Source organism: Pipistrellus hanaki (genome assembly GCF_964339955.1).
Source record: "Pipistrellus hanaki genome assembly, chromosome: 1".
Lineage (NCBI taxonomy): Eukaryota > Metazoa > Chordata > Mammalia > Chiroptera > Vespertilionidae > Pipistrellus > Pipistrellus hanaki.
In genome coordinates this window covers 24,445,909-24,461,442 of record NC_140503.1, presented here as the reverse complement: position 1 = coordinate 24,461,442, position 15,534 = coordinate 24,445,909, and the positions used below count along the sequence as shown (strand labels likewise).

The 15,534-nt window shown below is 42.8% G+C and overlaps 1 protein-coding gene and 1 pseudogene across 2 annotated transcripts; both read left to right on the top strand.

Moving 5' to 3' along the window:
* Positions 1 to 471: 471 nt before the first annotated feature.
* LOC311620234 (disintegrin and metalloproteinase domain-containing protein 20-like) lies at positions 472 to 3,281 on the top strand (the record flags this gene model as incomplete). The annotated part of the gene is given in 6 exon segments (XM_084879496.1): positions 472 to 498; positions 887 to 914; positions 917 to 983; positions 985 to 1,008; positions 1,010 to 1,322; positions 1,326 to 3,281. Coding segments are annotated over 6 exon segments (2,415 nt in total).
* A 1,011-nt stretch (positions 3,282 to 4,292) lies between these two features.
* Positions 4,293 to 10,145, top strand: LOC311613533 (disintegrin and metalloproteinase domain-containing protein 30-like; annotated as a pseudogene). The gene is made up of 3 exons: positions 4,293 to 4,322; positions 8,535 to 8,734; positions 9,238 to 10,145. The product of its transcript is annotated as a disintegrin and metalloproteinase domain-containing protein 30-like (transcript).
* Positions 10,146 to 15,534: the final 5,389 nt, after the last annotated feature.

The window sequence follows — 15,534 nt, the reverse complement described above, 5'->3', positions numbered from 1 at the left end:
ACTGCTGGATGTTTTAGATTTTTTTTTTCTGATACAATTTTAAATTTTACTCACATTTCACAAAACCCAGGTACACTTACAATATCAACATATGAATTTGGGACACAAATAATTAATCTACAGCACTTCCCAGTCAAGATACACAAATTTTCCATCACTGTAAAGTTCTCTCCACTCCTCCATTCCAAATTCAGGAAACTACTGATTTAAATTCTATTGCTAGAACTGGCTTTGGCGGATTCTAGAACATTATAAAATTTAATTCATATATTATGTTGACTTGGTCTCATGTCTTTCTATCATCATCATCATCATATCTGTGCGACACAGCCATGTTCTTACAAGTACCAGGAGTCTCTTCTAATTTGCTGAGAATATTCTATGGGACAAATATACCCTTTTGTTTATCCATTGGTCTGTTGAGTAGTAGTTGTTTCCATTTGATGGGATAAATTCATGAATAATGCCCCTATGAATATTCATACCCACATCTTAGTGGTAATTTCCTAGCAGTACAATCTTGAGACATAGAGCAATGTGAGTTTCACTCTACAAGAAACTATGATTATAGACCCCGGTTTCTCTATTGGTGACATCTACTTACACTTTCTTTCCAACACTCAGTCCATCTGCATTTGATTTTTATAAACTGTGAGAGAATCTAATTCTCTCCTCAAAATTCTTATACAGAGAAGCTTTCACTCTCCTTACCATTCTCCATTTTAATGTCATGTTGACCTATTATGTTCTAGGCTTGAGGAAAAAGCCAACAAGTGTCTTTAAATTACCCCCAAATCCACTTAGCCTTCCCCTGAGTCCTCTCTAAGAGACCAGGGGACCTTTCAGCCCAGGCTCCCTACATAACTAAGCACAGCCTCCCCCAAAGAATGCACCATTGTTATGTAATAGCTATCCCCTCCACCTCCCAGGCTCTGGGGTTACCAAACATCCAACCTATCTCTGCTGTCCTCCTGCTGGAAAAGATGCTACTGCAGCTTTAGTCTTGCCTGAACTTTCTATGGTCACAGGTTCCCTGGTTCATGGCGTCTGCCTGGGCCAAGGCCCACCTGACAGGGCCTCTCTGGCTGCCCCTCCTCTGGCTACTCCTGTCTCAGGTCAGTTATTCCCATGCCCTACCAGGATGGCGTTTCACTTCCTCTGAAATTGTGATTCCCAGGAAGGTGTCCCACAGGCTAGGTGGAGCTGGGGTCCGAGACCAGCTCTCCTACAGGATTCACTTCAGTGGCCGAAGACATGTGGTTCACATGAAGGTGAAGAAGGACTTCCTGCCAAGACATTTTCCAGTTATCACGGATAATGACTAAGGTGCCATGCAGGAGGAATACCCCTTTATCCCTCGAGACTGCTACTACTTTTGCTACTTGGAGGAGGTTCCTGGGTCCATGGGCACACTGGACACTTGCTATGGGGGTCTGCGAGGCATGCTGCAGGTGGATGACTCGACTTATGAAATCAAGCCTATGGAGGCTTCGACCAAGTTTGAGCATGTGATTTCTCTGCTTGTAAAAGAACCATCAACAGAGGACGAACGTTGTACGATTCAAAAAGAAGATGCAGATCTAGCATTTGAAGAGGCAAAGTTTGCAGAAACCCCGAGAGCAGCACCTGTGTATTTATGGTGGCCCCATAGGAGAGATTTAAAACTTCACTACACAGTTAGTAACTCATTAATCAGGATCAGGCCCAATAAGACAGATATAATTGAGAGAGTAGTGATGATGAACAGCATATTACACAGCATTTATTATCATCATCGTCTGGTTGTCCACTTACGGGCCATGTTCATATGGGAGAATGAAGATCTATTTGACATAACATCTCAGAATAGTGCAGGTATAATTCTTGAAGACTTCAGTAAATATACATTTTATAAAATTTATCCTACCATTCATCATGATACTTCAATACTTCTTACAGGACATAAAATTGGTGGTAGAACATATTATGCCTTTATATGTGGAATGTGCAACCCCTATTGGGGGACAATGTTTGTATATGTACCATATTTTCATCTATTCTTCGGTGCCAGTGTCGCTGCACATACCCTGGGTCATATGTTTAACATGAAACATGATGAAGCTGGTTGTAAATGTTTTCGAAGAACTTTCTGTGTCATGGCTCCTCACCCAGGTCTTAACGATATGTTCAGCAATTGTTCTTATACCCCAATCCACTATCGAATGCAAGTTTATGATGAATGTTTGGCTTACACAATGGCACCATACAATAATTTTCCTTATGTAGCGCCTCGTTGTGGCAACAAGATCATAGATGGTTCCGAAGAATGTGACTGTGGCTCCTTGAAAGACTGTGCTGAAAATAAATGTTGTGAGACCAATTGTGCCCTCTCCCTTGGAAGTCAATGCAGTACAGGAGAGTGCTGTGTTAACTGTAAATATGCTCATCCTGGAAGGATTTGTAGAGAGAAGGGTGGCATTTGTGACCTATTAGAATACTGTGATGGGAAAAAGGCTACTTGTCCAGATGACTTTTATATCCAGGATGGAACCCCGTGTTCACCATTATCCGTTTGTGTGAGAGGAAACTGTAGTGACCGTGACATGCAGTGTCAGGCCCTGTTTGGCTACCAAGTAAGAGATGCCCCGCAAGTGTGCTATGATACCTTGAATGTAAGGGGTGACCGATTTGGAAACTGTGGTCAGTACTTTTATAAAGGGGGAGAAAGACATAAACCATGTGAGTCAAAGGATGTTCTTTGTGGAATTTTGCACTGTCGTGATGTCAAAGAAGTACCGGGTGGAGGTGAGCACACTACATTACGTCAGCTATTAGCCAAGCAAGAACAATGCTTTGGATTCGATTACCACTTTGGCATAGACCTGCCACCACTTGGGTATGTAATAGATGGTGCAACCTGTGGGCCAGGAAGTTACTGTTTTAACAAGAATTGCACTTTTCATCGAGACATGGCCTTTGACTGTGATGTCAAGAAATGCAATTTCAGAGGAGTGTGCAACAATAGGAAAAATTGTCACTGTCAGCACGGATGGAATCCACCCCTGTGTGACATCCGAGGACCAGGTGGCAGTATAGACAGCGGCCCTCCACCTGACAGAGAACCATCTACTCGCGGCAAAATAGATGTGAATGTAAAAGAGGCTCCAGTTCTAGTAATGATTCGTTCAGCCCTTTTAATGTGTGCATTCATTATTGGCTGCATTTCATACTTAGGTTCAGGAAAGGATGAAGATGAAGATGAAGAAACTGGTACAGAAACAGAATCCCCACAACTTTCCTAAATTCTAACTGGAACCTACCCAAATTCTAACTGGAACCTACCCAATCGGTAAAAACACATTGTACTTACTGGGTGAAATGGTTAATACTCACTCTGATAATGACATCATTCTATAGCTATACCAAGGTTGTCATCTTGAAATAAAATGACTTGAAGATTTCAAAAGGCCCAGTATGTTTCAACTCATTTAACACATCATATGTGGCCATATTGTTAATATTCCTTTAGATGATAGTAGGTACTGAGATTCACTAGCAAGAGGACCTGTACTTAAGTAAGATATTGGTCCTTATGTCTTATAGATACGCCTGAAGAAAACCTTGTGTACAGTAGTGTGCACGTTTTTTATAACAGTTTTCCATTAACTAGTTATGTACTAAATTTCTGTTATTTGTTGACTTTATTGTAAGTGTAATGTAAGCATATGAGAAATTGCTCTTTAGAAAAACTGGGAAGATAAAAAAAACTTATGGATCATAGGCCCGTGATATCAACAGTACTGCTACCACTTGCTCTGTTTTTGATCCTTCATGAAGTCTTAGAATTGTATGTTTTCAAGATCCACAAATACATGTAGAAATTATAGATATGTATTTCTAAGGTTAAATCATGCTCAAAGAAAACATCTAAGAAATGCTAGCAGGTTTGAAGCACATTCTATGCTAACTCTGACATTTTCCTAATTGTCATTATTATTCTTTGATTGTGCTAAACAGGGTTATCCTATATACGAAAGATGTAATATGCAAATTGAACATCACTCCAACACACAAGATGGTCACCTTCATGTGGTCAAAGATGGCAGCCCCCACGTGGTCACAAGATGGCTGCCACAGTTGGCCAGCAGGAGAGGGCCGTTGGGGGTGACCAGGAATAAACAGGAGGTGGGGGACACAAGCCTGCTTGGGAGATCAGTTGTGGGTGATCAAGCCAGCAGAGGACAGCACTCAAGGGACACATTACACAGGCACAGCTCTCAGGGTTTCTGCAGGGGAAGGCAGATCAGGGAGACATGATAGGGCTGTTGCTGGGGACCAGACTGGTAAGGAGGGCTATTGGGGGTGAGGAGGCCAGCAGGGGAACAAAGTTTGGGTTGACCTGGCGAAACTGGGAGGGAAATTAGGGTGGGCAGGCTAGTATGGGAGGAAAGTTACAGGGAAATGGTCCTGATTTAGGGTCATCAGACCTGCAGGTTAAGACAATTAGGAGGGTGGTTCCCAGTCCTGCAGGGGAGGTCAGTTATGGGCCATTAGCCCTGCAGGAGAGCGCAGATATGGATGACTGGACCAGTAGAGGAGGGCCATTGGAGGGGACCATGCCAGCATGGGACGGTATTTGGGCTGGGGGATCAGTAGCAGGGGTGAGAAGTTAGATAAGACCAGGCCTGCAGGGGAAAGCAGTTAGGGGAGACCAGACCAGCAGGAGAAGGCAGTTAGGGGCAGCTGGGCCGCAGGAGAGCAGTTAGGCATTTATCAAGCTGGCAGGGGAGAAGTTAGGGCATGATCAGGAAGGCAAGCAGAAGCGGTTAGGGGCAATCGGGCAGGCAGGTTGGCGAGTGGTTGGGAGCCAGCAGGCCTGAACTTTGAGAGTGCAGTCACACATCCCTTAAGGTGTTCCAGATTGCAGGCTGGGCTGAGGGACACAAAGCCCCCTCCCTAACTCATGCCATGCATGACTTTCATGCACCAGGCCACTAGTTGCAAATATAATGACTTCAGCCTTGCATCTTTATTGCAAAAAACTCAAAGAGCCATTGATGCTGATACAGCAATTCATAAGGCCTCTGGTTATTGAAGTCATAGTATCCTGTGTCACATATGCACAGCCAAGAGTGAAAGTGAGTGGGGCCTATGAAGGATTGAGAAAATACAAACAAGACAATGAGAGAGGGGGCTCAGTGGGACACTGTCTTCCTTAATAGAGAGCCTCTCTGATGGAGAGCTAGTGACAGCGCCATGGACTACAAGCCATGTGTTTATTTTATAACCAGATGCTAGGAGACAAAGTAAGGGCGTGGGCAAGATGTTTACAACCTTCTCATGAGTTTTGATCTTACTCAATTACATGCACCTGATCAAGCTTTGTTTCCTTGCAGACTATATCACTTAGGCATGTGGTTGTTGAAGTCATAGTATCTCACAATTAAAATCTAAGGAATTGACTAATCACAACCTGTCTATAAATTATAGAACAGAACTCATTGTCTGATGTGTGTACAAAGACAGACATTTAGGTCAAAGGAAACAGGAGCAAAAACTTCAGACACAGTGCACTAGGACAGAGTCTGATAAGTAGTGTGTTCTATTTGTGCCATTTAGACGCCTTAGGCTTCAGATCAAGTTCTTTATAAAAATACAGAATCCAGATGAGGGCAGCCAACCAACAGTGAAGGAGGAATACAGCAGGAGAGAATCAGTCTGTCACACAGCAATTAGTCCTTATATAAAGCTCTAATGGCCAGCACTTGCAGGTGGCTTACTGGTATGTGGTTGAGTGATTTGGACCTTCATCCTTGATGGTTCTGAGTCCCTATTTGCTATACTACTACCAGATGGGGGGGCTGCAACTGGATGTCCAAAATCAAGGTTGGACGAACACTGATTAACAGGTTTATCTCTTGTAGATGCATGGGCAATTGTTGAAACCAGACTCCCTTCCTAGGAGGGGAGCAAATCTGTTTCAGTTTCAGCAGTCTGTTGACTAGAGCATGTTAATTGTGGACCAAGCAAGATTTTCCCTCTCTCCTTCCCACTGCCTACCTCCCCCATTTTTTCCATTTTGGTTCATTACTCACTAATTTATTTTACATTCCTCAAGGACCTTTTGTTTCCCTGGGGCTGTTTAATTTCTTCTATAATGACTTAGTGTGCGGTTTTGTCTTTGGTTATCATGCTCTCTCCAGAATGGTGAAATAAGATTTTAATCACAGGGTGGGTTTAGTCTGCCCATCTACATAGCATTGAAAATTCAGGATGTATGCCATAACTTCTAAAAGGTGGCTGTGTCATGGGAAGGCCTACCATGTGTATTCCTTAAAAGTGATTTCTAATTGGGCCAGATATCCAAGACAGATTCATTATAGCTGGACTTTTCCCAGGTAAAGCAAGGGCAGAAGGGCTCAGGGTTAGCCTTAAATTTTTAAATCCTATATCTAGAGCGTTGGCATACCAAGAAAGTGCAAAATTATAAGACAAAAGTAAAGGGGTGGATGAATATGGCCTTTGCCGGCAAAGCTATTAATAATGACATGTATCCTTGCCACATGGAGCCTGGTCGTTTATGATACACTTTTTCTGATCATAACAGCAATTAGCACTATGACTAAATCCATGGGAGCATGTCATGCACTTGAGGCCAGCTTAGTTTGCTCTAGCAATGACAGAACATCTGACGTAGCAGCTACAATAACAGATTCTGCTGTGTAGAGCTTGATGTATTTTACAGTCATTCTTCAGAATCAGTATAGTTTTTTTAGGGGCCCCATTGGTGATTTGAGTGGGATATGATAGAGACAAGTACTGCTGCATGTTTTAGTCTTTTCTTCTTTTCTGATACAATTTTAAATTTAATCTTACTCACATTTCACAAAACCCAGACACACTTACAATTTCAACGTGTGAATTTGAGAGGGACACTAATACAGCACACTCCAGTCACGATCCACAAGTTTTCCATTACTAGAAAGTTCACTCCTTCATTCCCAAGTCAGGAAACTACTGATTTAAATTCTATTTCCAGAACTGGTTTTGGAATGTTCTAGAACCTCATAAAATTTATATCATATGTTAAGTTGCTTTGGTCTCATGTTTTTCTGCCATCATCACACCATTATCATATCTGTGAGACACATCCATGATAGATCCTCCCTTCCCCCAACTGATGGACGCAGAATGAAGCGAACTCTACCTGCAGCCCAAACATTCATGAATACCTAACCAGGCACTTTATATGGACTGTACATTAAACCAGCAATCAGCACCTGCCAAATACCCTAAGCCCCTGATTCCTAAGTCCCTAATCATGTGCCTTATATAAATCCACCAATCAGCGTGTGCCAAGTACCCTAATCCCCATCCCTTCCCTTAACTCCTCTCGAAAGGCTCCTTCAGCCCTGCACATGTGCTCTTTCTCCCTTTGGAAGGTAGCCCGGCAGGGGTCTTCTCTTCTAATAAACCCTGTGTCCTGGTTCTCTGGCCCTCTGTCTCATCTTTCAATCCATGTTCTTACACATATCAGGAGTCTCTTCTGAATTACTGAGAATATTCCATGGAACAAATATACATTTTTGTTTATCCATTGGTCTGTTGAGTACTGGTTGTTCACATTTGATGGGGAAAATTCATACATTATGCCCCTATGAATATTCATGCCCACGTCTTAGGGGTAATTTCCTAGCACTGCAATCTCAGAAACATAGACTAGGTATGAGTTTCACTCTACAGGAAACCATGATTATACATCCTGTATTTCTATTCATTACATCTAGTTACATTTCCTTTCCATCACTCAGTCCAGCTGCATTTGATGCTTATAAAGTGTGAATCTAATTCTATCCTCCAAATTTTTATACGGAAAAACTTCCACTGTCCTTACCATTCTCCATTTTAATGTCATGTTAACCTATTATGTTCTAGGCTTGAGAAAAAAAGCCACCAACTGTCTTAAAATTACCCCCAAATCCACTTAGCCTTTCCCTGCATCTTCTCTAAGAGACCAGGTGACCTTTCAGCCCAGGCTCCCTACAACACTGAGCACAGCCTCCCCCAAAGAATGCACCATTGTTATATAATAGCTACCCCCCTCACTCTGGCTCTTGGGGTGCCAAACATCCAGCCTTGCTCTGCTGTCCTCTTCCTGGAAAAGATGATACTGCAGCTTTAGTCTTCCCTTCACTTTCTATGGTCACATGTTCCCTCACTGATGGGGCCTGCCTGGGCGAAGGCCCACCTGACAGGGCCTCTCTGGCTGCCCCTCCACTGGCTACTCCTATACCAGGTCAGTTGTTCCCATGCTCTACCCAAATGGCATTTCACTTCCTCTGAAATTGTGAATTCCCAGGATGGTGTCCCACAGGCTGGGTGGAGGTGGGGTCTGAGACCAGCTCTCCTACAGGATTCACTTCAGTGTCCAAAGACATGTGGTTCACATGAAGATCAAGAAGAACTTGCTGCCCAGACATTTTCCAGTTATCACCGATGACAACCAGGGTGCCATGCAGGAGGACTACCTACTGCTCTAATTTTGCTACTTGGAGAAGGTTCCGGGGTCCATGGGCACACTGGACACTTGCTTGGGGATCTGCGAGGCATGCCGCAGGTGGATGACTCGACTTATGAAACCAAGGCAATGGAGGCTTTGACCAAGTGTGAGCATGTGATTTCACTGTGTGTGAAAGTGAGATCAACAGAGGATGAACGCTGTACCATTGAAAAAGAAGATGCAGCATTTGAAGAGGCAAAGTTTGCAGAAACCCTGAGAGCAGCGCCTGTGTATTTATGGTGGCCCCATAGGAGAGACTTAAAACTTCACTGCACAATTATTAACTCATTTTACAAGATCAAGCCTAATCAGACATATCTAATGGAGTGGTGATGAAAAATTTGGAGGAGAGAATTAGATTCACACTTTATAAAAATCAAATGCAGTTGGACTGAGTGATGGAAAGGAAATGTAACTAGATGTCACCAATGGAGAAACAGGATGTATAATCATGGTTTCCTGGAGAGTGAAACTCACACCTAATCTATGTTTCTGACATTGCAGTGCTAGGAAATTACCCCTAAGATGTGGGCATGAATATTCATAGGAGCATTATTCATCATCATCATCGTCTGGTTGTGCACATACGTGTGTTGTTCATATGGGAGGATAGGAATCAAGTTGAGGTGACAATTTATGACAATGAAGGTAGAGCTATGGAAATTTAAGGTTTGTGGAAATATTATGAATGGCATAAGTTCATTTCTCATTATACTATAATACTTCTTACAGGACATAAAATCGCTGGTAAAACACATTTTGGCTTCCAAGATGGAATATGCAACAACAACTGGGGGGTAATTTTGTATATGTACCATATTATTATCTATTCTTAGGTGCCAGTGTTGCTGCACATTAACTGGGTCATATGCTTAACGTGAACCATGATGTAGCAGGTTGTAAATGTTTTCGAAGAACTTTCTGTGTCATGGCTCCTCACCCAGGTCTTAAGGATATGTTCAGCAATTGTTCTTATATACCAATCCACTATCGAATGCATGTTTATGATGAATGTTTGGCTTACACAATGGCTCCATACAATAATTTTCCTTATGTAGCGCCTCGTTGTGGTAACATGATCATAGATGGTTACGAAGAATGTGACTGTGGCTCCTTGAAAGACTATGCTGAAAATTAATGTTGTGAGACCAATTGTGCCCTCTCCCTTGGAAGTCAATGCAGTACAGGAGAGTGCTGTGTTAACTGTAAATATTCTAATCCTGGATGGATTTGTAGAGAGAAGGGTGGCATTTGTGACTTATTGGAATACTGTGACGGGAAAAAGGCTACTTGTCCAGATGACTTTTATATCCAGGATGGAACCCCGTGTTCACCATTATCCGTTTGTGTGAGAGGAAACTGTAGTGACCGTGACTTGCAGTGTCAAGCCCTGTTTGGCTATGAAGTAAGAGATGCCCCGCAAGTGTGCTATGATATCTTGAATGTAAGGGGTGACCGATATGGAAAATGTGGGCAGCTCTTATACAAAAGAGGAGAAACATATAAACATGTGAGTCAGATGATGTTCTTTGTGGAACTTTGCAGTGTCGTAATGTCAAACAAGTACGTGGTGGAGGTGAGCACACTACATTTCATCAGCTATTAGCTAACCAAGAAAAATGCTTTGGAATCGACTACTAATTTGGAATAGACCTGCTATCTCTTGCGTATGTAATAGACGGTGCAACCTGTTGGCCAGGAAGTTACTGTTTTAAAATGAATTGCACTTATCATCAAGACATGTGCTTTGACTGTGATGTCAAGAAATGCAATTTCAGAGGGGTGTGCAACAATAGGAAAAATTGTCACTGTCAGCACTGATGGAATCCACCCCTGTGTGACATCCGAGGACCAGGTGGCAGTATAGACAGCGGCCCTCCACATGGCAGAGAACCATCATCTCCCAGCAAAATAGATGTGAATGCAAACAGGGCTCTACTTCTAGTAATGATTCGTTTAGCCCTTTTAATGTGTGCATTCATTGTTGGTTACTTTTCATACTTAGGTTCAGAGGATGAAGATGAAGAGTCTAATAATTAAACTGGTACAGAAACAATCCCTACAACTTTCCTAAATGCTGACTGGAACCTACACAATCGGTAAAATCACATTGTACTTACTGGGAGAAATGGTTAATACTCACTCTGATAATGACATCATTCTACAGCTATTCCAAGGCTGTCTTCCTGAAATAAAATATTTGGAGATTTCAAAAGGCCCATTGTGTTTCAACCCATTTAACACATCATATATGGCTATATTAAAATTCCTATAGATGATAGTAGGAACTCTTAGATTCACTAGCAAGAGGACCTGTACTTAATGAACATGTTGGTCCTCATGTCTTATATATGTGCCTGAAGAAAACCTTGTGTACAGTAGTTTGCACAATTGTTATAACAGTTTTCCATAACTGCTTATGTGCTAAATTTCTGTTATTGTTGATTTTATTGCCAGTGTAAAGTAAGCATAAGAGGAATCCCTAATCAGAAAAACGGTGAAGATCAAGAACTTCTGTGGCATAGGCCCTTGATATCAACAATACTGCTACCACACTTGCTCAGTTTGTGATTCTACATAAAGTTTTAGAATTTTATGTTTTGAAGATCCGCAATTATATGGAAAAAATTATATACATAATATACATATATATACATATATATGTATATATACATATATACATATATATATATATTTCTAAAGTTATATCATAATCAAAGAATGCATCTAAGAAAAGCTCACAGGTTTTAATCACTTACTATGCCAACTCTGTCATTTTCCTAATTGTCATTATTCTTCTTTGGTTGTGGTCAACCTGGGGTATCCTATATTTTAAAGAGTTAATATGAAAACTGACCATCACTGCAACACACAAGATGGCCACCCTCATGCTGTCAAATTTCTCGCCCCCAGGAGGACACATGATGGCTGCCACAAGATGGTCAGCAGGGGAGGGAAGTTAGAGGTGACCAGGCACACAGGGGAAGACAGTTGTGAGGGACCAAGGCCTGCTGGGGAATTCTGTTATGGGCGATCAGGCCAGCAGAGGAGAATACTTAGGGGAGATTAGATTGGCAGGGGGAGAGCAGTTGTGGGCTGGACCACATCTGCAGGTGTAGGCAGTTGGGGATGACCAGGCTGGCAAGGAGGGGCAGTGAGGGGTGACCTGGCCAACTGGGGAGGACAGTGTGGGTGGGGGGGATGGGGAACGCTGGCCTGCATGCAAGAGTAGTTGGTAAGATCCGACCTATAAAGGAAGGCAGTTGGGGGCAACCAGACCTGTATGGGAGGTCAGTTATTGATGATCAGGCCAGCAGGGGAGATCACTTAAAGGAGACAAGGACTATAGGGGAGGGCAATGGGAGAGGACCAGGCCTGTGGGGAGGGGAGTTGGGGCAACTGACCTGACAGTGGAGGGCAGTTAAGGGTGACCAGGCTGGCAACATATTGTTGTAAGGGATGATTGAGCCGGCAGTGGAGCACAGTTAGGGCCAATCAGGCCTGCATGGGAGGTTATTTGAGGGTGATCAGACCTGCAGGGAAGGGCAGGTAGGGGTGGCAGAGGAGGGCAATTAGGGGTGACCAGGTCAGCATGAGAGGATAGTTGGGTTGGATTAGGCCTGCAGGTGAGGGCAGTTGGGGGCGACCAGGACAGCAGGGGAGAGCAGTTAGGAGAAACCACGCCACCAGAAGAAGGCAGTTCGGGGCACTCAGGCCGGCAGAAGAGCAGTTAGGCATTGATGAGGTTGGCAGAAGAGAGGTTAGGGGTGATCAGGCTGTCAGGCAGAAGCGGTTGGGGCAATCAGGCAGGCTGGCAGACGAGTGTTTGGGAGCCAGCAGTCCTGAATTGTGAGAGGGCAGTCAAACATCCCTCAAGGGGTCCCAGATGGCAGGCTGGGCTGAGGGACACAACGCCCCCCTTCCCAACCCATCCCCATGTACAAATTTCATGCACCAGGCCTCTACTTGCAAATATAATGACTTCAGCCTTGCATCTTTATCGCAAAACTACACCAGAGGAGCCATTCATGCTGATACATAATTTCATAAGGCCTCTGATATTGAAGTCATAATATCTTGGGCCATACCAGCATGACCAAGAGTGAACCTGACTGGGGCTGGTGAAGGGTTGAGAAAAGACAGACAAGAGAATGAGAGCTGGGGCTCAGTGGGACACTGTCTTTTCTGATGCAGACCTAGCGACAGTACCACGGAATACAAGGCATGACTTTATTTTATAACCAGATGCCAGGAGGCAAAGTAAGGGAGTGGTGAAGATGTTTACAACATTCTCAAGAATTTTGATCCTTCTCAATTACATGCACCTGATCAAGCTTTGTTTCCTTGCAGCCTATATCACTTAGGCACGTGGGGCAACCTGTTTGAACCATAGGTTCAAGCTTACAACTATAGCTGTTGCCTATAATTGTGCTGGGAGAGCCCTGACTCCAAGCTGGCACTTGAACGTGGCCATGAGAGGACTGTGCCCTTTCATTAGTCCAAGGCTTGACCCTGTCCAAACACTGAAGCTGCTATCCACAGTATGTCATAATTAAAATCTAAGGAATTGACTAATCACGGCCTGCCTATAAATGACAGAACAGAACTCCTTGTCTGATATGTGTGTACAAAGACACACATTTAGGTCAAAGGAAACAGGAAGCAATCACTTCAGAAATAGTGCACTAGGACAGAGTCTGATAAGTAGTGTGTTCTATTTGTGCCCTTCAGATCAAGTTTCTTTGTGCAAGTACTGAGTCCAGATGAAGGCAGCCAGCAAGTGGTAGAGGAGGGATGCAGCAGGAACGAATCAGTCTGTCACACTGCAATTAATTAATCCATCTTGTATAAAGCTCTCATGGCCAGCACTTGCAGGTGGCTTACTAGTATGTGATTGAGTGATTTGGACTTCCATCCAAGATGGGTCTGAGTCCCAATATTCTATACCCTTACCAAACAGGGGGGCTGCATTTGCAGTTGTCAACTGGCTCTCCAAAAATCGAGGTTGGAAAACCACTGACTAAGAGGGTTATTTCTTGCTGATGCATAGGAAACTGTTGAAACCAGGCTCTCTTCCAAGGAGGAGAGCAATTCTTTTTCAGATTCAGTAGCCTGTTGACCAGAGATGTCAATTGTGGACCCAGCAAGATTTTTCGTCTTTTCTTCCCCTGACTCCGTCACCACTTTTTCAATATTGGCTCATATCCTTACTTATATGTTTTGCATTTGTTAAGGACCTCTTGTTTCCTTGGGGCTGTTTAATTTGTTCTATGATAAATTAGACAGTGTGTGGTTAACATGCTTTGGTTATCATGCTCTCTCCAGAATGGTGAAATAAGATTTTAACCACAGTGTAGGAATAGTCTGCCCATCTAAAATGTTTGTAAATAGCATTGACAATTCAAGGTGTACGTCAATGTTCTACAAAGTCACTGTGTCATGGGAAGGCCTACCATGTGTATTCCTTAAAAGTGATTTATAATTGGGCCATATATCTGAGACAGATTCATTGCAACTGGACTTTTCCCAGTTTTAGCAAGGGCAGAAATGAATCAAGGTTAGCATTAAATTTTTAAATCCTATATCTAGGGCCTTGGCATACCAAGAAAGTGCAAAATTATAAGACAAAGGTAAGGGGGATCGGTGAATATAGCCCTTGCTGGCAGAGGCAAAGCTATAATATAAGGACATTTATCCTTGCCACATGGAGCCTGGTTGTTTAAGATACTCTTTTTCAGATCATAATAGAAATTAGCACTATGACTAAATACATGGCTGAATGTCATGCACTTGAGGCCACCTTAGTGGCAATGACAGCACATCTGATTCAGCAGCTACAATAAGATATTATGCTGTGTAGAGCTTGATTTAATTTACAGTCATTCTTCAATATCAGTATGGTTTTTGTAGAGGCCCAATTGGTGAAATGAGTGGGTTCTGATAGAGACAACCACTGCTGCATGTTTTAGATTTTTTTTTTTTCTGATACAATTTTAAATTTTATTCAAATCTCACAAAACCCAGGTACACTTACAATTTCAACATGTGAATTTGGGACACAAATAATTAATCTACAGCACTTCCCAGTCAAGATACACACGTTTTCCATCACTGTGAAGATCTCTCCACTCCTCAATTCCAAAGTCAGGAAACTACTGATTTAAATTCTATTGCTAGAAATGGCTTTGGCGGTTTCTAAAACATCATAAAATTTAACTCATATATTATGTTGATTTGGTCTCATGTCTTTCTATCATCATCATCATCATCATCATATCAGTGCGACACAGCCATGTTCTTACAAGTACCAGGAGTCTCTTCTAATTTGCTGAGAATATTCTATGCGACAAATATACCCTTTTGTTTATCCATTGGTCTGTTGAGTAGTAGTTGTTTCCATTTGATGGTTAAATTCATGAATAATGCCCCTATGAATATTCATACCCACATCTTAGTGGTAATTTCCTAGCAGTACAATCTTGGGATATAGAGTAATTTGAGTTTCACTCTACAAGAAACTATGATTATAGACCCCGGTTTCTCTATTGGTGACATCTACTTACACTTCCTTTCCAACACTCAGTCCAACTGCATTTGATTTTTATAAACTGTGAGAGAATCTAATCCTCTCCTCAAAATTCTTATACAAAGAAGCTTCCACTTTCCTTACAATTCTCCATTTTATGTTGACCTTTTATGTTCTAGGCTTGAGGGAAAAAAGCCAACAAGTGTATTTAAATTACCCCCAAATCCACTTAGCCTTCCCCTGAGTCCTCTCTAAGAGACCAGGGGGCCTTTCAGCCCAGGCTCCCTACATCACTGAGCACAGCCTCCCCCAAAGAATGCACCATTGTTATGTAATAGCTACCCCATCACCCTCCCAGGCTCTGGGGGTGCCAAACAGCCAGCCTGTCTCTGCTGTCCTCCTGTTGGAAAAGATGCCACTGCAGCTTTAGTCTTGCCTGCACTTTGTATGGTCACACGTTCCCTTGTTC